The 21,645-nt window shown below is 51.3% G+C and overlaps 1 protein-coding gene across 4 annotated transcripts in view; it reads left to right on the forward strand.

Annotated features, from left to right (window-relative positions):
- The first annotated feature begins 6,391 nt into the window (after positions 1-6,391).
- Positions 6,392-21,645, forward strand: part of Grk3 (G protein-coupled receptor kinase 3) — a 105,456-nt gene continuing 90,202 nt past the window's right edge. For 2 of the 4 annotated variants that reach the window (XM_050121143.1, XM_050121144.1), the window contains exon 1: positions 6,394-6,601. In XM_050121143.1, coding sequence (XP_049977100.1) covers positions 6,489-6,601 — 113 coding nt within the window. In that variant the 5' untranslated portion in view covers positions 6,394-6,488. Of the gene's footprint in view, positions 6,602-21,645 lie in introns of all 4 variants that reach the window. The other 2 variants (XM_050121145.1, XM_050121146.1) reach the window with 2 other exon arrangements.

The following is a 21,645-nucleotide window of genomic DNA, read 5'->3' on the forward strand; positions in this document are numbered from 1 at the left end:
GGGACAGAAGATTTTTGTTGAGGAGTAACCAGTTCTTTTCACAGGGTGATGGAATGGCGTCGTGTCCCTTCCTATGCTCTCTGGGCTCCTTTACATGGCCTTGAAGGTCTCCAGGGCCACATCTCATGGTTGGTGGTTGTTCTTCACTCTGACTCTTTGGGGGGCCTGCCACCCCACTCCCAATTAAATAAAAAGAGACTTATTCTTACTTATGAATGCCTGGCAGCCTTAGCTTAGCTTATTTCTAGCCAATCTTTCTTGTTATCCCATCTACCTTTTGCCTCTCTGCTTTTACCTTTTTCTATTTCTGTGTATCTGTTCTTTCCTTCTTAGTCCGTGTCTGGCTGTGTGGCTGAGTGGCTGGCCCCTCATTTCTTGTTCTTCAATCTCTCCTCCCAGACGTTTCCTATTTATTTTCTCTGCCCGCCCCACCTATCCTTCTCTTGCCTGGCTATTGACCGTTCAGCTCTTTATTAGACCATCAGGCATTTTAGACAGGCAAAGTAACACAGCTTCATTGAGTTAAACAAATGCGACACAAAAGAATGCAACACATCTTTGCATCACTAAACAGATGTCCCACAGCATAAACAAATGTAACACATCTTAAACTAATATTCCACAGCATCTCATTTCTTCCCTGTACCTGTTCAGGCCCCTGTTGTTCCCTGCCCTACTGTCCCCCTTGGAAGGGCCCCAGACCATTTCCTGGCATCTTTCATTTCATTTTACTTTTTGAGAGACAGTCTCATGTAGCTGAAGGTGGCTTCAAATATCCTGAAAAACCTTTAACTTAGCTCCTTCTGTCTCCACCACCCAAATGCTGGGGTTTCAGATGTGTGCCGTCATGCCTGGTTTAGACGGTGCTGGGAATTGAAACTAGGGCTTTATATATTGAGGTGGATCAAGGTCAACACTACCCACTGAGCTATATTCTACCCCCTCTCTCTATCCTTCAGTTGTCGGCTAAAGTGTCATGTACTCAGAGATGAACCCCCTCCCCCCACACATACTGTGGATAGGCTTATTATAGGACATCTGTTACCTTTGGCCACATCACACCCTTTAGTCAAGCAATTAATTGCCATTAATGTCCTGGCTAGAATGTTATTTCGTGACATTGGGGCTGGGGGTGAGGCTGTGCTTCATATATGTTAGGACATTTCCCTAAATGAATGGTGGCCAGGGCACAGGGATTTGTGAATGGATGGATGGGTGACTGTTGGTGTTTCTGCTCCACCCAAGTCCTTACCTGCCCTTTGAAGGACTCAAGGGGAGATTTCTTGACTTAATTACCACATTAGCACCTGGCTTTCTGGCGAATGGCATGTGACCCCCTGGCATGTGGTATGAGAAGCATGAGGTGAAGGATGATAGTGGCTTAGGCAGGGACAGGAGGGACAGCTCTGGGGTTGGAGCAGATCCAAACCCTAATTAGGTCTGACACACATCAGATTTGCTCAGAGAGCATGAGGTTCTTTAGAATCGAGGGTGCTGCACTTCAGGGCCACTGGGTTCCTGGAGTCTAGATGGCTCCTGCAAAATCCCGTGTTCTGTTTATTCCAGAAATGGCTGTGTGCAAGCTACCCTTGGGTGAGACTGTGTACCCAGGCCCTTAGAATTGACCTCACTGGTTCCACCCCCAGCAGCTCTTCCCACCTCCCTCAGCCTTTTCCCTGATTCTCCCAGGAGCCTTCCCAGAGTCTAGCTTGGTAGCTCAGGCTGCCCCAAACTCCAAGTCCTCCTGCATTGGTCTCTGGCATGCATGTGTCCCCACACCCAGCCAAACCAGTTTGGATTAAAGAGAGCATAGAGAAGGAGAAAGTGTTGAGGTTAGAAGGGCAAGGGGAGGTAGAGGCCTAGAGAGAGGAAGAGAGCAGAAGCGGGGTGGAGGACAGAGTTCAGGGAAGGACTCCTAACAGCCCTGCAAGGTTGCTTCCAGGCTGCTTCTGTCAGAGGAATGCCAGCATACATGTACACAGACAGACACACGCATGTGCACGCACACCACAGAGCAGAGAGCTGTGCATTGAGCAGCCAGACAGAAATCCTTGAAAGACAGATATCCAGACATCCAGAAAGGAAGACAGATGGAACTCCCATGCCTGGCATTGGCTGATGAGACCGAGGCTCTGAGAAGGAGCTGGGGGAGCAGGTTGCAGGCTGGTACTTTAATATTCTCATTGCTGTCAACTACCTGGCCGAGGCAGCTGAGGGGATGAAGGGCTTTTTTTTTTTTAGCTCTTCCTTCTGCCCCCAGTGGCCCACCAGGTGGTCCTCCTCTCTCCTCACCTCAGGACCTCCTGCCTCTGGGGTCAGCTGATTTGGCCTTTCCATCCACAGCTCTGTTCCAGTGCTTTCCACGCTTCCTGCAAAGGGACCTCAAGTCTCTACTTAGAAGGCAGAGTGAGTCATTGTTAATTGCTGACCAGGGATAGAGCAGATGGCCTTTTAGTGGTGGGCAGTCAGTCAAGTAGCCCCCAATTGCCTGATGCTTGTTAAAGAGTCATGTGGATGTCTCTCAAGACTGGGCCTAGCAGGCTGGAGTCTGAGGGGTGTTCTAGGATTGGTTTGGGTCTCACTTCTCAGCTATTCTGAACAAATATGCACAGAAGGGAGGGCCAGAGGCCGGCCTGTCACTCAGAGCACCGCTTACCCAGCACTGAATACTGGATCACCTAATGGGCTTTACCCTGTGTACTTCACGTACATCTGCCCAGGGCTCTGGTATGTGCCCTGCTCCTTCATGCCCTCCTGTCTTGGGTGGATCCTAGTGTAGACCCTGGCTTTCCACCTTCCCTGGGTCGGCACGCTGCAAATTCCAATCTAGTGATGGAGTGTGAGGGAAGACCCAGTGTTGATGCATGTCTCAGTAAACAAAACAAGACACAATGTAGGATAGACTTCTGGAATGTTCTCTGGAATTCTTGGCCTTGGACATTGGTACTTTCTCATTCTCTCCAGCTTCTCCTCTGAGTGCTTCTTGTGGTGAAGGATTTTTCACCGACTCTGTTCACAGGGTGGAAGATCACAGGTGTGCCTCAACTAAGGATGAGCATAGCAGCTCTCAGTTGTAGCAGGACGAACCTGGCACAGCGCTCAGCCTTATCCTTTTAGTGGCCATTTAAGTTTGTGTTTGTTTGTTTTTTCTTTGAGACAGTGTTTCTCTGTGTAGTCCTGGCTGTCCTAGAACTCACTCTGTAGACCAGGCTGGCCTCAAACTCCCCGCCTCTGCCTCCTGAGTGCTGGGATTAAAGGTGCTTGCACCATCCCCAGCTCTGTCCATTTAAGTCTTCAATTCATCACCTGGAGATCATGTGTGCAGTCTCAGCAAGCTCAGAAGCTGAAATAAGTGAGACCAGGTAATCCCTGCTCAGCTTTTCCCCTTGGAATCTGCTAGCATATATTCTGGTGGGCCAAATGTGTGTTTTCATAGTTATTAATCTGTGTGTGTGTGTCAGGGAGCCCATGCAGAAGTCAGGGCACAGCTTGCTGGAGGCAGTTCTACATCCCCACCATGTGAGTCTCAGGAATCGAACTTAGGCTTGACAGTGTCTTTACCTCAATCTTCTCACCTTCCAGAGAGCTATGCCTTTAGTATGCCGTTCTCAGCCAGGACCCACTAATGGCGCGATGTGGTGGAGAGGAGAGAGAGAGAGAGAGCACACTGCGAACTGTGTGGAAACCCTGGAGTTCTGTCAATTCACAGAAGCAGCTTGAGATCTGAGCACTTCAGTCTTTTGGGGGTGGAGGGGGCTGGGCCGTGATTGTTTGCCAGGGAGTTCTGCCCACCAAGCACATGCGTGGGTGCCGATTTGTTGTCTGCATCTTTCTAGGGACTGCAGGCTGGTGATGATGATGTTTAATGACAGGGCTCAGAGGCTCAGTTATGACAACTATGTCACTGTCATCAATGCCCTTTGTTTTCAGTGAGCAGGGAATGCTGCTTCATATTCTAGCCATGAGAAAGAGGGGAGGTGGAGTCAGCAGAGAAGACAGAGTGGGCCACCTGATAGATACCATTTCCAGAAGTTGTACCTGGGCATGATGAGGGGCCTCAGAAACATGGACACGTTTAGGACATGCTGTTCCTTCCGTTAGAAAAGCAATGCTTGTGTTTATAAATGCACACCACTTTTGCCATTTTTGGTTCCTAGAATTGCCCTAGGGAGATGTTATTTTTGGTAAGGGGGGGTCTTCCTGCTTTGGCATGTAACTGTGAGACTCCGATTTAGAATCTTCTCTAGCATGGAAGAGGGAGTAGAATAGGAGGTGATGTTGGCGGAAGACCTACTAGGTGTCAGGCAAGGTGTGTGTGTGTTCACATGTGTATGTGTGTATGCACTTAAAAGGGCAGTCAGATGACAAACTTGAGTGTTGTTCCCAAATGGAATTTAAGAAAAAAAGTCACACTTATTTATCATACATGTATACACCCATGCAGAGGTGAGAGGTCACCTTTCAGGCCTTAGCTCTCCTCTTCCACTGAACTTGCTTGAATCATCACGCTTAGTGGCAAGCACCCTTACTGGCTGAGCCATCATGTTTGCCCCTTATCTTGTTTTCTGAGCTTTGGTCTCTTGATGGTCAAGAGCTCACAAATTCACCTAGGCCGGCTGGCCAGTGAGCTCTCCCCCATCTCTGCCTGCCTCGCCATCTCCCACTCCCAGGCCCAGTGCTGGGATGTGCGGTCTGGGAATGGAACTAAAGTTCTCATGTTTGTGTGACTGGCACTTCACAGACTGAACCATCACCCTATACTAAGGTACATTTCTAGGTGCTGGCCTCCTTCTGTTTAGACAAAAGATCTGGTTGTAACTGGTCTCATTGCCAGGTCATTAGTGAAAACAGCCACAAGAGAACTTAGATGTTGCCTCTGCTGTCTCTCAATCATTTAGCAGAGACCAAGGTTTTGAATGAAAGTGTCTCCATAACGTACTACACACTACAACTGGGAAAAAGAACCCAACTAAACAAACAAAAAGTATCTTAGGTCAAAGAAGATCAAGAAAATGCATGAGGCAGGAGGATGGTTTATTTGTAAAACCCCCAGATGATATAAAAAAAAAAACCCAAGATTTTGGAAGAAACTATTCTGATTCAGACATAAAAAGGCAGCATCCTTGTTGGGAACTTATCCCTCCCTCCACCTCGGGTGGACAAGACATTCTGTGTTCCCATTTTTGGGTGAGAAAGTGGCAGAAGTGGGAAGTCCAAGGCCAGGTTGGGCTCGGCCTGTCTCTGCCGAGGAAGTGGCGCTACGCAGTGACATCGGTTCTATGGGAGAGATCCAGCTCCTTCTCAGGGCCTTCACCCCCTTCTTGGCCCCCTGCGTACTGGACCTTGGAGCCGGAGAAACTTCTGGTAAAACTGGTCAGTAAGCAAACAGAGTAGAGAAAACAAAAAGAGAGAAAACAAAAGCTGTGTCAAGCGCTGGCAGACCCAAGCCACTTCTGCTAGGACTGTCCCAGAACTAGCCAAAACTTGACCTTTACCCCCTCAACTAAGGACAGATGTTGACTCCATCCAGCTCTGGCCGAACCGAGGTTCATTGTGCTATGTGACAATTTGGATACAGGCACTTCAAGTTCAGGATAGCTTTAGATTTTCTGGTTCCTCAATGCCTGCCACGTGGATTCTGAATGTCGACCTGTGTGCCTGGCTACAAAAAAATAAGTAGCAACCCAGGCAGGATTGGGGGTAGTGAAAAGGTCACCATGGAAGGCCCAGGCCCCTGGAAATTCCCTATTGCCCAGAAGAGGGGCCTCAGCTCTTCTACTTCCCTGAAAACTCAGGAGGCCCAGAGCTCTCAAGGAGGCGCTTCCTCTTGTACCCCTTGAGTTGGTACTAAGCCTGCAAGAGCTAAAACACCCAAAGCCCCCCACTGGACACACACACCCTGAGGCCTTTCACCTGAGTACAAGCGAGCTGTGACCTTGAACCTAGAGTGCCTCATCAGCTGTGTCCCAGGGACAGCTCCACTCCAGGGCAGGACTGCTTCACCCTGCACACAGTAGCCAAGCAACTTTCTCCACTATTTCGGTTTCTCTTGGTGTGGTTCACAGAGGGAGGTCTAGGGTGGGGCTAGTGGCTGGGGACGTCCCCTGGGAGTAGCTCTGACCTCAATCAGGTTTTGGCAATCACCTGAAAGGACAGGTGGGGCTGCTCCAGGGTACTTCCTGGAAGGGCTTGACAGTGTGCTATTGGAGACCTCCTGGCATGGTCCCCTGAGTACTGGGCGTCTGGACTGTGCTTGGGGAGCTAAGGGTGAGGAGGAGAGGAAAGGGAGGAGGGAGAGGGAAAGGAGGAGGGAGAGGAAGTCCCTGGTGCCTGAGAGGCTGGGTCAGGAGCGCGTGGCCGCGGACGGTTGGGGGCGCGCCGGGCTGGGACGCGGAGCCGCGGAAGGGGCGGTGCGTCGGGGTCCGCGTCGGGGTCGCGCGTCGGGCGCGCCGTGGCCCCGTCGGGGCGGTGGGAGCTGCGGAGCCGCCATGGCGGACCTGGAGGCCGTGTTGGCCGACGTCAGCTACCTGATGGCCATGGAGAAGAGCAAGGCGGCGCCGGCTGCGCGCGCCAGCAAGAAGGTCGTCCTGCCGGAGCCCAGGTACGGCTCCGGCCCTCTCCGCCCTCTCCAGTCCCCTTCGGTCCTCTCCCGCCCTCTCCGGTCCCTTCCGTCCCCTCCTGTTCACTCCGGTCCTCTCCCGCCCTCGCCAGTGCCTCTAGTCCCCTCCCTTCTCATTCACCCCTCTGTCCCGGGCTGGTTGCAGGGCCTCCTGTGTGTCAGCACCCCTTCCCCTGCCCTCCGCCCCTCTTCCCCCTGTAGCAGTAAGTAGACCTTGACTTCTCAGTCAGCAGTGCCGTCACCTCAGCCACTTTCCTCAACTTGGACCCCTGGTGGTCTGCCCTTTCTGGAAAGGGTGACAGGAGAACTGCTTGAGTCTAGCCTGTCTTTCAAGACTGTAGTAGGTTCCCGCTGAATTGGCCCTGCCTCGTGAGTCCCTGCCAAGTTGCCCTTTTATCACCACTGATTGATTATTGATTTTACGGAGGTGTGATGGCTCCTTTGGGCTGTACTTGTCCCAGGGAGTTTCCACCAGTGTTCTACCTTCTTAGCTGAGCCCACTGCCAGTTGCATAGTTGGTGTGGTCCCCCCGTGCACAACAAACAGCCCTTGGAGTTGACAGGAAAATTAGCTCGGACTTTATGGCAACCCTTGAACCATGCAATTCTGTAAGGATCTAAACCAAAGCTGCCCTCCCCCCACCCCCCGCTTTGAAATGATCAAGCGTGACACACCCATGTAGCCCCAATGTTACCTTGATGTGATGGAAAATATGCATATTTATTCTTTCAATCTTTTGAGGTACTGGGGAGGGGACCCAGGGTTTCACATGTGCTAGGTAAGCAGTTGAGCAGCATGCACAGCCCCCAGAGAACCTTCCAGTGCTGAGCGATGGTCAGATTATTTTTTTCCAAGTGTGTTTGTGAGCCCTGTGATCCAGGGAGCATCAAATCCCTGTGCTGTGTTTGCTGGGAAGATTCGTACTGTACACACAGCTGCGCTGGCTGGGTATTTTTGGCTTGCCTTCCCTTCCAAGCCTTGGCCCCTTGCTGTTTTTGGGGGTGTGTTGCTCCCTGATAGTGCAAACCAGCCACGAGGGGAGACCTCTGTGGACAGTGAACCGTGGACAGTGCACCATCCCCTCCTGGAGTTTAGCCTATTTGGAGCTCACTGGAAATGAGACTTGATTGACATCTCTAGTAACTGGGAAGGGCAAGACCCAGGACTCCTCAAGTCAGACTCAAGCTTCAGTAGAAAACTCCCCTGTGGGGGACACAAAAAGGCTTCATTTTGTTCTCTCATCCCCTCCCTCTGCCCCCCCTGTGAGGGGCATGGAATCTTAAATATGTATGGTTTCTATATATAAAACCGATAAATCACAACTCATGGGGAGTTTTGCGGGGGAGGGGGACATATGAATCCTAAAATTAGGAAGGTCTGTCTGCTCGTCTTTTCTTCTTGGTATCTGAACCCTAGCTGGGCTTCTGCTCTGCTCTGTTGCTCTCGGACGCACATTCCAGTGCCTTCTTCCCCGTACCAACACCTCCAGTTTTCTATGGCCCTTTTTTTGGCTTTGGCGATAGTTTCTTGCAAAGGAGAAGTGGTGTGGTTGAGTTCGCAAGCCCTGACATTCTAAGGTTGAGGGACGTCAACAGGAGAATTGAGTTAGGACAGAGTCCTTGGAGGACTGCGTTTCTGTCGCTCTTTTTCAGATAGACTCTTGAATTAGGCCATCTGTTTCCTTCCAGGAGTCTAATTGGTTGTCTGTTTGTCTCAGTGGCTTCAGCCCCTAAGTAACAACCACCCGGTGACAGTTCCTCCTGGTGCCTTATGAGGGCTTGACTGCTGGAAGACATTTTTCAGAGTTGTGTTTACGTAATGAGGAGTGTGCATTTGAACTTGCCCATTGGTCTGTCACTATCGACTTCTTTATTTTCAACTAATTTTCTGGTTACCATCAGTATTCTTCGTGCTTCCTCTTCTCGGGACCTCTGCCTCTTCCTAGTTTTCGAGAGAACCAGACAGTATTGCGTTAATTATAACAAAACTTGTCTGCGGGGCCCAGCCTCCTTTGCCTGTTACAGAGAACCTCGGAAAATGGAACACTGAGCCCAGGGGGAGAGTTTTCCTCCCCAAGAAGGCAAGAGGCAAACATTTTGTTATGTTGACACGTTATTCAATTAGCCGGCCGACGGGTGTAAATCCTCCGAAGGCGACTATTTGTTCAAATCACATCTCTGCTTTAGTTCACCCAAACATTTGTTGAGCTAATGGAGCTGATAATGGGGCCTGCTGGAGGTGGTGGCTGTGACCCTTGCCGCCCTCCTAACCAGGGTGTTTATCTCTGTGTCCATTGTGTGCTACAGCGACAAGAAATGTTCCAGTTGAATTAGGTCTCACTCGCAGGCTGAGGCCAGAGAGGCAGGCTCTTAGTCATGCTGAGGCTAAGAGCTCTTCATATTGGGTCCATTTCTCTGCTCACCTTTTCCAAACAGACTGGTACTGAGTTGACTTTAAGTCCCATGCGACTGAAGAAAGTTGAGTCATGAGTCTAGGTCCTCCTCTGAGAAACGCCTTCTGGCTACTGGACGTTGACAATGTTGGGTCCTCCTTAGGGAACCTCTCTTGTCAGTCACTCATGCCAAATCCCTGGGAGAGGAGAGAACACAGCTGAGGCTGTGGGCATGCCGAGGTGGACGTGCAGCTGTCGAAGGACAGCTGAGGCTGTGGGCACACAGAGGTGGACGTGCAGCGGTCGGAGCACAGCTGTGTGGTGTGCCAAGGTGGACGTGCAGCCGTCGGAGGACAGCTGTGTGGTGTGCCGAGGTGGACGTGCAGCTGTCGGAGGACAGCTGAGGTGTGGGCATGCAGAGGTGCATGTGCAGCTGTCGGAGGACAGCTGAGGTGTGGGCATGCAGAGGTGCATGTGCAGCTGTCGGAGGACAGCTGAGGTGTGGGCATGCAGAGGTGCATGTGCAGCCGTCGGAGGACAGCTGAGGTGTGGGCATGCAGAGGTGCATGTGCAGCTGTCGGAGGACAGCTGAGGTGTGGGCATGCAGAGGTGCATGTGCAGCTGTCGGAGGACAGCTGAGGTGTGGGCATGCAGAGGTGCATGTGCAGCTGTCGGAGGACAGCTGAGGTGTGGGCATGCAGAGGTGCATGTGCAGCCGTCGGAGGACAGCTGAGGTGTGGGCATGCAGAGGTGCATGTGCAGCTGTCGGAGGACAGCTGAGGTGTGGGCATGCAGAGGTGCATGTGCAGCTGTCGGAGGACAGCTGAGGTGTGGGCATGCAGAGGTGCATGTGCAGCTGTCGGAGGACAGCTGAGGTGTGGGCATGCAGAGGTGCATGTGCAGCCGTCGGAGGACAGCTGAGGTGTGGTGTGCCGAGGTGGATGTGCAGCCGTCGGAGGACAGCTGTGTGGTGTGCTAAGGTGGACGTGCAGCCGTCGGAGGACAGCCTCAGGTATCAGTCCACATTTCCCACCGTGTTTGAGCCACGTCTTGTTCACTAACCCACTTCTGGTCTTCTCCTGTCTCTATCTCCCATCTTGCTGTCCCTCTTTATGTGGGTCCTCAGTATCCAAACTCTGGTCTTCACATTCTTGATTTACTTCCTAAGCCATCCCCGGCCCTGTTCATTGTTTCTTATCTGAAGTGGGTAGCAGTTGTGGACCTGATTCTTGGAAGCTGATATGGGGACGTGAAGACGCAGGGAGTAGACCTGGGCAAGAGCTTTGCTTGCAAGCGTGAGTGCCTCACTGTTGTATTTAACCTCGAACAGGCGTTATTTGGATTCTGAGGTTCTGTATTTGTGGAACGTATCATGCTTGTGAAGAGCCTTGTCATGACTCGTGAACAGCTGTCCACACTTGGCAACACATAAGTGACACGTGCATTCGTGTTTCCTGTCTGTCAAACCTTGGCCAACGTGGAAAGGGTGTGGCTTTCTGCCCGTTCACATTGCGATCCCTTGAGAGAGCCCTCCCTGTCCAGCTTTTCTGATGTTCCCTTGGCTTCGTTCTGTGCCCACAGCCTAACCTGGGATGAGAACCGATAAGGGCAGGAAGTCACCAGGTGGTAGCTCTCTGCAAGGCTCCCATCTCCCACAAACAAACAAATAAACCCGCAGAACCTTTGGGAAGACAGCGTTTCATCTTCGATAGGAGTCATTCTAAGAGTATAAAAGGCTATTTGTCCTTTCCACTATTATTTCATTCTTGGTCAAAGTTAATTTGTGCCAGCAACTTGGAGTGGCACTGGCTGCTCACAGCTGCCGGTTTTTATACACAGATGCTCTGGAGCAATCAGTTTGGGGCCTGGGACCTGTCCAGCGGAACGCTGTAAAATGCTTGAAATTCAGAGCCCCGTGTGTCTCTTCGAGGTACAGGCAGTCCTTGCTTTGATGATGTGTTCTTAGCAACAGTCTTCTGAAGCGCTTGCCCAGAACTTGGCTTTGTCAAGCACCCATGAAGACAAGGATGTCAGGGTTGGAGGAGACACAGCAAGCTGGCAGATGGATGGCAAAGGGGTGAAGTGAGATTGGAAGCAATAGGAGGCTTTTCTCCACGGGGCCCCCAATACCCAGACAAAGGAAAGGTGTCTGCTAGGTAATGGCATAGAAACTAACATCACTGGCAATGTTTCCTGGGCCAGGTCTTGGCGCCATCAAGTGTTATTGAGGTAGCCACACCAGGTGCACACCATTTTCCTGTTTCACGCATGCTCAAGAATACCAGGGAAGGGATGCAGGATGCAGGATGCAGGTCTGGGTTCCCCATTCTACCCACTGAACAGTTTAGCCTCTCCTAGCTGAACAGAAGAGCCAGCACCCTCACCTTTTATTTTACAAGGAATGGATGAAACTCTGTTTTAATTTGGGGAAAGGTCACCTTAGGAGATCTTAATCACTGGTGTGGCTTCCAGATAGCAGGGCTGTCCTCAAGCTGTAAGAGAGCAGTGACCCCCCGCGGCCTCTGACAAAGGTAATTGTGGTAAAGCATGACGTCCAATGACACAGGAAAAAATGTGCTGTGTGTCCTTGCTGGGGTGGTGAGGAGCTGTGGTCACAACATTGGCTCATCTTCCAGACAGGTTTCCACTGGGGTGTCTACTCAGAAAAAGGTGCTGATCCCCACCTCCATTTCTAGGAAAGAAAATGTATTTAGCTTCATTCTTAATAAAACCACTATTTCAAAAACCCTTTTCTTATTAGAGAATAATAAGGTGAAGACGACCACTGGGCAATGACTGAGCATGGTCGTCTCCTCATCACGGCATCTCTCTGCGGACACTGGCAGTAGGGACAGAAGTGACAAACTCTGCCCTGGTTGATTCTGTTTCGGCTTGACACAAGCTGGAGTCGCTGGAGAGAAGGAGCCCCAGCTGAGAAAATGCCTCCATGAGAGCAAGCTGTAGACAAGCCTGTAGGGAGTTTTCTTAATTAGTGGTTGATGGGGGAGGGGCTTAGGCCACTGTGGGTGGGGCCATGCCTGGGCTGGTGGTTCTAAGCCAGCAGGCTGAGCAAGCCATGTTGAGCAAGCTGGTGAGCAGCACCCTCTGCCTCAGCTCCTGCCTCCAGGCTCCTGCCCTGACTTACTTTGGTAATGAACAATGATGTGCTTTTGGTCATGGTGTCCACCACAGTAACCCTAACCAAGACACTGCATAGAGGTCACTATGTAGGCCAGGTTGACTTCAGACCGACAGAGCTACACCTGTCTCCACCTCCCAAGTGCTGGGATCATAGGTGTTCACCTTCATGCCTGGCTTTTCCACCTTATTTCCTGAGGCAGGGTCTCTCTGTGAACCTGGGACTCGTTGGTTCTGCTGGATTGGCTGGTCAGCAAACCGCAGAACCAGTCCTCCTGTCTCTCTGCCTCCAGTCCACCTCTGGGCTGAGACATGCACTATCACGCATGGCTTTTACGTGGTGCTGGGCGTCCTACTGTGTGCAGGGCTGAGACAGCTCTGCCCGGTTTCCAGCACATTCCTGAGCCACTGGGTCAGGCGGAGCTGGTGCCCCCTTCTGCCTCTGCTGCTCTCCAGCCTCTCATGTCTTCCTTCTTTCTATTCTCATCATTAGTGCAGAATTGGAATTCCCAGGCCTTCTGATTGCTCTGTGGGTCAGTCCTCTTGTCCGGCAAATGTCATTTCTAATTTTAGAACTCATCTTTTGGGTCCTCTGTGCTCTGGCCAAATCATGCACATATTTAAATACTTTCTATGTGTGGCTTTACAGGAGCAGAGTTCAGCCATCTGGTTACTTGGTAGTCGGTGAAGGCCTTCTGGGTACCTGGCAAAGGCCTTCTGGACACCTGGTGAAGGCCGTCTGGACACCTGGTAGCTGGCGAGGTCAGCATGGACTCCGCCTTGGGTCCACACACTTGTCTAACACTGCTCCGTGCTTCCGTGGTGTTAGGAGCAGGAAGCATAGATCATATATGAGAGGAGGTGGCCAGGACCTCCATGCAGAGTGACCTGACAGCCCTCTGCCGTCAGGGTCTCTCAGCTTCCTGTGCCCTCCCTCCTATCATTGCTCTGTGAACCTACCTGTAGTAGACTAGAAGGTTCTAGAAGAACCTTGGAAAGAGAGACTTGGAAAGTCTCGGGTCATTGTATTCAGTTTCCACACCTCTCATGCACACTATCTGCTCATCTGACCTTAGAGTGTGCGGACAGAAACCCCTGTCCTAAGTATTTTTATTTATTCGTTAGTAGAGCATGGAACGGGGGAAGGCTCTTGAAGAACGCCAGACACAGGAGAAGGCAGACTTCCAGCGTACTGTCTGGTTGTTGGGATTGTGCACACACAGCACAGGGCACTGGTACACTTTCAAAAAACATATGGCATGGCTAGGAGTGCGGGTCAGCTGGCACAAACATGTGACGGCAGAAGAATTTGCCCAGCATGCATGAAAACCCCAGGTCCACACCTGAAATCCCAGTAACTGGGAGGTGGAGGCAGGAGGGTCAGGAGTTCAAAGTCATCTTTTGCGGCATAGTTGAGTTAGAGGCTAGCCTGGGCTACCTGTCTCAAAACTCAAAAGGAGGAGGACTAATGGAAAGAGGTGGGGGAGGGAGGAGCTCAAATTAGACAGCGGTAGCTGTGAAGCAGTGTGCTGGAGGCCCTGGTGCCAGGCTGCCTGGAGGAGATGGAGGCAGAGTCCTGGAGAATTGGGAGGCTGACTGATTGGGCCAGGGAAGGGCAGCTGGTGAGACCTAGAACCAGAAGTGGGTACAGGTCCCAGGTGTCTCCTCAGCTTCTCTGTGAGCTGTGTACTGTGGTCTTGTGTGTCTAGATCCCCCTTCATGGTGTTTCCCTCCCTCCTCTCTTCTCCCTGCACCCCTCTATTCCTCTGGTGAGATCTGGGGTCTTCACAGGCCTTCTGCTCTTGACTTTGTGCTTTCTTTCCCTAACATGAGCCAGGATTGACGGTGTGATGCTCTAGGTGGCTCCGGGTCGTGAGCAGGTTTTGCCTGACTCTTTCCTAGGCACGAGAGATTGTGGAAACTCTCAGGGTCTCATTCTCGTGTTTAAAGGGCTCTTGGAGAGCGACCACAAGTCTTGGACACCTTTGGAATGTCTGTTCTACAGTCTGAGTGCTGGGTTCCTCGTCCCTTTGTGGTTCTCCAAAACACAACCTTCCAAGCATGGCAACTGCCCAGCCTGCCTTGGCTTCTGTGGGAAGTTCTCTGGGCCTTTGCCATTTTGGGTGTAGTGAGGTGTGCACATCACTTTGTAATTTACCCAGGACAGGAGTGTCTCCGGTAAATGAGGATCTTAAAATTCACAAAGATGTCAAAAAAGAAGGTATAAAATCCCCGTAACTACTTTAGGTATGGTATCTTGGATGTTGAACGTGTGGTCGGCTTACTTCTAAGTTCAGTTTTAGGAAGAGATTTTTGGCGCTGGGAATGCTTTAAAATCTGTGGTGTCAGCTTTCTGACCAGGGCTTGAATTAGGACATGGAGTGAGGGATGGGTTATACTCATATTCTGTCAGTAACCTTGGCAGCCAAGGGCTGCTGAGCACTCAGTGGGTGCCTTACAAGGTAGAAGGCTTGCCATTATTGATGGGGATGTTTAAGGAAGAAGGGGGCCCTGATTGTGCTGACAGCTGCCCTGCCTTGTGAGAACGGAAAGATGAGCATTTCAGGGATTCAGGAACACAAATCCCATTAGCCAGGGAGGGCTCTACTCTCTTAATCCTAGCAGCCAAGCTCCGCTGTCTGCAGAGCTGGGTGTGACCGGACCTCACAAGCTAGGCAAGCACTGGCGGTCTCCCTCCTCCCCAGCGTAGCATCCTGAATCTTATTACCGAGCAACACACTCTGGGGTCTGCTGCTGTGTGAGTGCCAGCCGGGGTTAATGTCTCACGTAGTGTCTTCTCAAGAAGTGTTTCTGTAGTTTCCAGACACTTCATCCAGGGTTTCTGTATCCGCATGGCTCTTGATAGGGATTTAAGTTAGAACAGGACTAAGAGTTGAGTTAATCAACCCTCATGTGGCTGCTAAATTCCAAAGGCTGCGTTTTAGCTTCAAACACATCAAAGGCTGTGATATTCTGCCTATATCCTCTTCGTGAGTATGGGAGTCTGGAGGGCCCTTGGTGGCAGAACTCTTGCCTGGCTTGTATGAGGCCTTGTGCAAAAGGGGAAGGAAGGAAGGAAGGAAGGAAGGAAGGAAGGAAGGAAGGAAGGAAGGAAGGAAGGAAGGAAGGAAGGAAAGCCTTCACATGTGAGCCTGAGGGACTCAGTGGTGAGTCACCCAGACCCACCCAGCACTGACTCCCATGACAGCAAGCTGAGGCACTGCTCACCTGCCGTGTGGTCTCACTATCTCCTACTAAATTTGTGGTGTTGCACATGAATGCATTGCACACGTGCGTGTTGCACACACATGCATATGCAGGTGCACATGGAACTGCATGCGTGTGCATGTGGAGGCTGGAGGTCAACCGAAGGTTTTGTCCCTCAGAAGCCGTCCACCTTGGTTTGCTGAGACAAAGTCACCCACTGACCCAGAACTCACCCACAAGCTGGGCTGGCCAGCGAGTGCCAGGGAGTCCCCCAGGTTTTGCTTCTCCAGTGCTGCGCCAGAGCTCAAGTCCTCACGCTCGCTTGCAAGGCCAGCAGGCATGTCACTGACAGTCGTCTCCAGCTCTCTAGCACTTCTGAGCCATGCAGTCTTCTCAGCAGGGCATTAAGTGCAGACTAGGGCATGCCCTGGCTGGTGTCCTTGGTGCCGCCCACTGAACCCTCCTCAGTGGGGCAGGAAGGAGTTAGTGTTTATGGAAAGAGTCCCAGCACTCTGTGGCACAGGTGGGGCACTGCCTCTCCCCCTCCACGCTGAAAGACTCACCTCCAGGGTCTGATCAGCTGCTGGCTGGCTGGCTTAGATGCTTGTGAAAACAGATGCCTGCCCGTGATTCTGTGCTGTAGACTGATGGCTTATGCACAGAGCTGGGGCGGCTTCATTTGGCGGCTCTGCCTCATTGCTGTTTCAAGCTCCGGGCTTAGCTTGTGGCTCTCTCCCATCTGTCTGGGACAACATGCTTGATGGCAGAGTCCACATAGGAAAAGGTGACGAGTCCTGCTGCTCCATAGGCCCTCCGCGTTCGCTGCTGGTTCGTCATTTCAGCTGAATTTGAAGCTAATCTTTAGCTGTTAGCTGCTCTGGGTCAGGGCAGAGCCACAGCATTGGGTGACAATCAGGGATAGGTGGGTTTGACCAGATCCTGATTCAAGTCCAACAGCCATGGGAAGACTGGTCCTGGAGTCAGAAGAGGGAGCAGGCTGTGTATCTTCCAGAGTTACAGTTTCTTCTGGAAAGGAGGGGGTGGGGTGGGGCAGGGAAGAGCGCAAAGATGGAGGAAGTGTGGGAGGCAAAGGAGCCCCAAATCCTGGTAGCTGCTAAGGATGGGATCTCCGTGTCCTATACTTGCTGTCTGAGAACGATGATGATGATGATGATGATAAATTATTATTATTATTTGAGACAGGATCTCATGTTGCACAGGCTGGCTTCAAACTCACTGTGTAGCCAAGGATGACTTGAATATCTGATATTCCGACTTCTTCCTCTAGAGTGCGGCTTACAGAATGCACCATCGTGCCCTGTTTGTTGGTGCTGGGGTGAAACCCAGGGCTTGGTGCATGCCGGGCAAGCAGCCTGGCGTGGGAATTCCTGTGTGATGGCGAGGTGTGAGGGTGCTAACTGTGTTCTTCTGAGGTGGAGAGCCTCCGTTGTCACACAGTGGACTGTGACAGTGTCATATGGGTGCAGCCTTCTGCCCTGACAATTTCCTGGTGCAAAGAGCTTTGCCGAGGTCCCCTTAGAGCTAGAGTTGCCATGCTGCTAAAGAAACCCAGTGGGAAGTGGAGAGAGCCTGGCTGGTTCAGACAGGCCGCACTTCAAGCACACTGTCACCCCATCTTTTTACTAAGAGGCCCGCAAAAACCCTCTATTTTGAAATCATTTGTTACCTGTGAGCCGGCTCAGCAGGTAGCAGTGTTTGTGGCTCAGGCGGTGAACTGAGTTCTATCCCCGGGACCCACGTGGTAGGAGTAGAGAACCAGCTTCCACAGGCTGTCCTCCTGAGGGCCACATGCTCACCATGACATATGCACAACCACCCCATACCCGCCACCACTTCACAGTGATTACTGCGTTTCCAGATGTGTTGCTAAGACCAGTATGAGGAGAAACAAAGTCTTACTAGAGAGAATCTGGACAGTCGAGAGCTACAGGGTTTCTAGAGGAGATGTGTCGGTGTGCAGATGTTAGTAAGCTCCAGACAGCTTGTTCATTCCTGAACACACGGGCTGGGACCTCGTCAGTGGTAGAGAACATTTGCCCAACCCAGGACAGGCCTTCACTTCCATCCCCACCACTGAACAAAGTCGGTGAAGACCCTAAAGGAACTCATAAGTGGGTCCTCACTAACTCAGAAGAGGAAGGGGATAAGATAACCAGTAGGCTATTGAAAAAGTAAGACAAACCCAGGGAGTCGCATCCCAGTCCTTGGATTAGATTTATGAACTAATAACTCTGAGCTGTGGGGGAGGGGTGGGCTCCCAGTCACTGTCACACAGACACTAATCCCTCTACATTGTGTGCAAAGACGATGAAGTTGTCATGGAAGAGTTATATCAGAATGCGAGGGGACTTACGTCTGTGGGCAGGGGGAACACACGGGCTTTCCTGAGCAAACCCTGAGATATATAGACTGTGACTGAGGAGGCGAGGGATCTGAAGTTCTCACGTGACCCAAGATGCCATGCACCAGCGTAAAAGACCAAGTGCCCTTCGGAGATGTGCACGGACCAGAGGTGTCCCGGACTGGGGGTTTAGCTTTTTAGATTTTGGAATATTTACAGGCACATACCGAGATAGGACACAAATCTAGTCAAAGAGGGAAGTCTGTGTCATGCACACCTCCCACCCTTGGCCCTAAAGGGCATTTTGTTAGTGAGACCTTGTAATAAAAAAATACACAGACAACACTTTCAGATTCTGGAGTATTCTGAATTCTGAGTCTTCAGCTCAGGGGTGCATTGAGTGACCGTCCTAGAATGGGGTGACTTAGCTTGTCACTTCTTTGCTGGGCAATACTCATTTAATGACATTTCTGCTGGACTCACATGGCTTCAGGGAGGAGGCGACCTGGCCAGTGCTGAGAGCACAGGCCTTTTCTGTCAGTGAGTCCATTTGCTGGAGAGTTGCTCCTCATAGACTCGGGAGGGAGGAGCTTCTTTCCAGCGGCCACACTGGTCCTGATGCTGTGGAGGCAAGCAAGTCCCGCTGTGGATGCTGCTCCCTGGCTTCTGTTTTCCTGCATTTGAAGGGAAATTACTGGTCTTTTGTGCGCTTGTTTGCTGTGTTCTCCTGGCCTGGAAAAGCTAGCGCCTCCTGTCCCTGCTTTTCTCTTGGTCCTCACGGGGACCCCCTTAGTAGCTGCAGTCCTGAACAGTATGGGTGTCTCCACGCCCCACTGTCCTAGCTACGTCCTCCATGCCTCCCCTAGATGAGGCCCTGCAGGGCAGGGAAGATCAAGCCTAGAGCCGACTTTGAGCAAATGAGTGAGTAGCAGCTGAGCGAACTCTCTCTTCATTGTTCCCCCGAGGAGGAACATGTATTTAGAAAGCAAGGCCCGTTGGTGCAGGCCTGTAATCCCAGCTGCCAGGGAGGCTGAGGCAGAGAGTGAAAAGGTTGAAGGCCTGTGACTTTTACCTTGCCAGAGTAAGTTCAGAGTAGGCAACCGAGTAAAGAGTGCTGGGGATACAGCTCAGTGGGAGAGCACTCAGCTAGCATATACCAGGCTCGGGGTTCAGTCTCCACCCATCCCCTCAAAGAGAGCGAGAGAGCTTGCTAACCTATTGTGGTAGTATGGTCGATATCCAAAGTGCTGAACTTTAAGACAGTCGTGTGCAGGACAAGGTTCTTTATGCTCATGACATCAGGAACTCCTGGATTCCTTTGTATGCATAAAAACACAAACAAGCGATGTTATAGGACAGTGGTTCTCAACCTGTGGGTTGTGACCCCTTTGGGGGTCCCATGATCCTTTCACAGGGGTTGCCTAAAACCCTTGGAAAACGCAGATATTTACATTATGATTTACAACAGTAGCAAGATTATAGTTATGAAGTAGCAATGAAAATAATTTTATGGTTGGGGTCAGCACAACATGAGGAACTGTGTTAAGGGACGCAGCATTAGGAAGGTTGAACGCCGCTGGTCTGGGAAGTGACCTCATTTTAAACTGCAGATTTGGATACATTGGGCTCAATAGCTTTCCTTAAGCTGTGAGAATCATTTTAGTTTTCTTTTTCCAGACAGGGTTCCTCTGTGTAGCCCTGGTTATCCTGGAACTCGCTCTGTAGACCAGGCTGGCCGAGAACTCAGAGATTTGCCTGCCTCTGACTCCCAAGTGCAGGGATTAATGGCGTGCACCACTATGTCTGACTCAAGAATCATTTTCTCTAGACAATTCTGGGGCCCCTTACATGAGAAAAATACCAGGTGAGGAACCTAACCATTTCTTGGTGACTAATGAGACAGGAGGCTGGAACCCAGTGGGCTCAGGGCAAGGCGGTGGGGGTCAGAACCACTGGGCTCAGGGCCAGGCTGTGGAGTCTTAGAAGGATATTTTCTGGGAGGCTCATTTTGTTTTGAAAAGTAACTTGTCAGCTCCACATCAGTACAGGACGTCACACTGGATGTCACACTCAACCTCTTGCCTTGCTGGTGTCGGTTGTCTGAGAAACAGAGATAAAGGGAACCTGGGTACTCTGAGGGTTTGTTGAAAGTCCGTGCTGTTGGGCAGGGTATGGTTTAAGATCCTATTACATTAGAATCACCATGGAGGGTCCTAGGGTGTGTGTGTGTGTGTGTGTGTGTGTGTGTGTATGCAGAGTGGAATGTACACATTTGTGTGTGTATACACTCGTGGAGGTCAGAAGTCAATATCTCTCTTACCTGTTCTCCTCCTTTGTTTTTCCATTTTTCAGACACAGTCTCTCCCTGAGCTCCCTGGTTAGGCCAGGCTGGGTGGCTACAGAGCACCAGGAATCCCGTCTCTTTTCCAGTGCTGGGATCGCAGGTGTGCCCTGGTGCTTGACCTTTTACCTGAGTGCCAGGGAGCCAAACTCCGATCCTATGCTACATGGCTAGCACTTCATTCACCGAGCCATCTCCTCAGCTCCTGGCACCCCTAGTTATGAGGTCTTTTCATGATCCCAGGTTTGGCAAGGATGAGAAGCCAGTGAACAACTAGCTCTGCTTCCCGTGGCTGCTCCATGTCCCTACCATCCGCAGTGCTCTTCCTGTTGGCTTCTGCCCCAGGCCAGATGCCAGCTAGGGAGCATCCCCAGCAGGAGCAGGGGAGGAGTAAGGGCAAGCCAACTTCCTTGTAAGAAAGTGATTAAGGCTTGTCCCTTCTGGTAAGGTTTCCACTATTGAGAACTTGGTCATGTGACCACACTGATTGTTGAGGTGCATTGCCTATGGGCTGTCCAGGTTCTTCTCTGTTCAGATGGAGATGGAGGATGGTGAGAAACAGCCCCCTCAGCATCAAGGGTCCTGGATGCCAGAGGCTCACAGGCTGCACTTGGCCAGTCATGGATTTGCAGGTTGCAGATCTCAGTCTTCAGCTGCTCTTCCAAGCACTGTCCTGTCAGAGAGGTGTTTATTTGGGCGCCCATAGGGTAGGCTATGCAGAGATGTAGGGGGGCAGCACTAGACAAGGTGAGGTCCAGTGCTGCCACTTGGAACCCTGGGTAATAAAATTTAAGTATGCTTACTATAGTGCAAAGAAGAGGATTGGGGAGTGGGTTCACAGTGCGAGCAAGAGGGCCAGTGTTTGTGTCTTCAACATCCATATGCCCAGTGGCTCCTGTGTATAATCCTGGCACAGGGGACGGAGATGGGAGAAACCTGTGGCATGCTGGCCAGCTGACCTCATGGAATCTGTGAGTTCCAGACTCAGGGAAAAACTCCATCTCAAAAAAGGTGGTGCATGCAGGGTGTGGGTATGCTGGTGAACATCTTCCATTGATTGGGAAGTCGAGCCTGGCAGATATCTGTGAGTTCCAGGCCAGCCAGGGCCATATTGGGAGGCAATGTTGCAATAAATAAGCAAGTAAATAAAGAAATGGAATAATGAATGAAAAGGAAAAAAGAAAAACAATGGCACGTTGTGGAAGAAACTCATTGACCTCTTACTACGTCTGCATCACACCACACACACACACACACACACAAACACACACAGCATGGCATTGACTGTCTAGATCTTGTTGGAGTAGCACCAGGAGTAGCACACAGCTTCACTGGCATGTGGATGGATGTTCAGGGACAAATTACTATGGGTGCTGGATCGCTCAAGGCTGTGGGATTTATATGCAAGACTGAGTGCTGAGGAGCTGGGGGATGGAGGAGGCTGGGGAGGAGCTGGGGGGTGGAGGAGGCTGTGGAAGAGCTGGGGGATGGAGGAGGCTGGGATGAGCTGGGGGTGGAGGAGGCTGGGGGAGAAGCTGGGGATGGAGGAGGCTGGGGAGAAGCTGGGAGTGGAGGGAGGCTGGGGA

Source organism: Alexandromys fortis, unplaced genomic scaffold (assembly GCF_014885135.2).
Source record: "Alexandromys fortis isolate MF-2015 unplaced genomic scaffold, M_Fortis_MF-2015_v1.1 scaffold_197, whole genome shotgun sequence".
Lineage (NCBI taxonomy): Eukaryota > Metazoa > Chordata > Mammalia > Rodentia > Cricetidae > Alexandromys > Alexandromys fortis.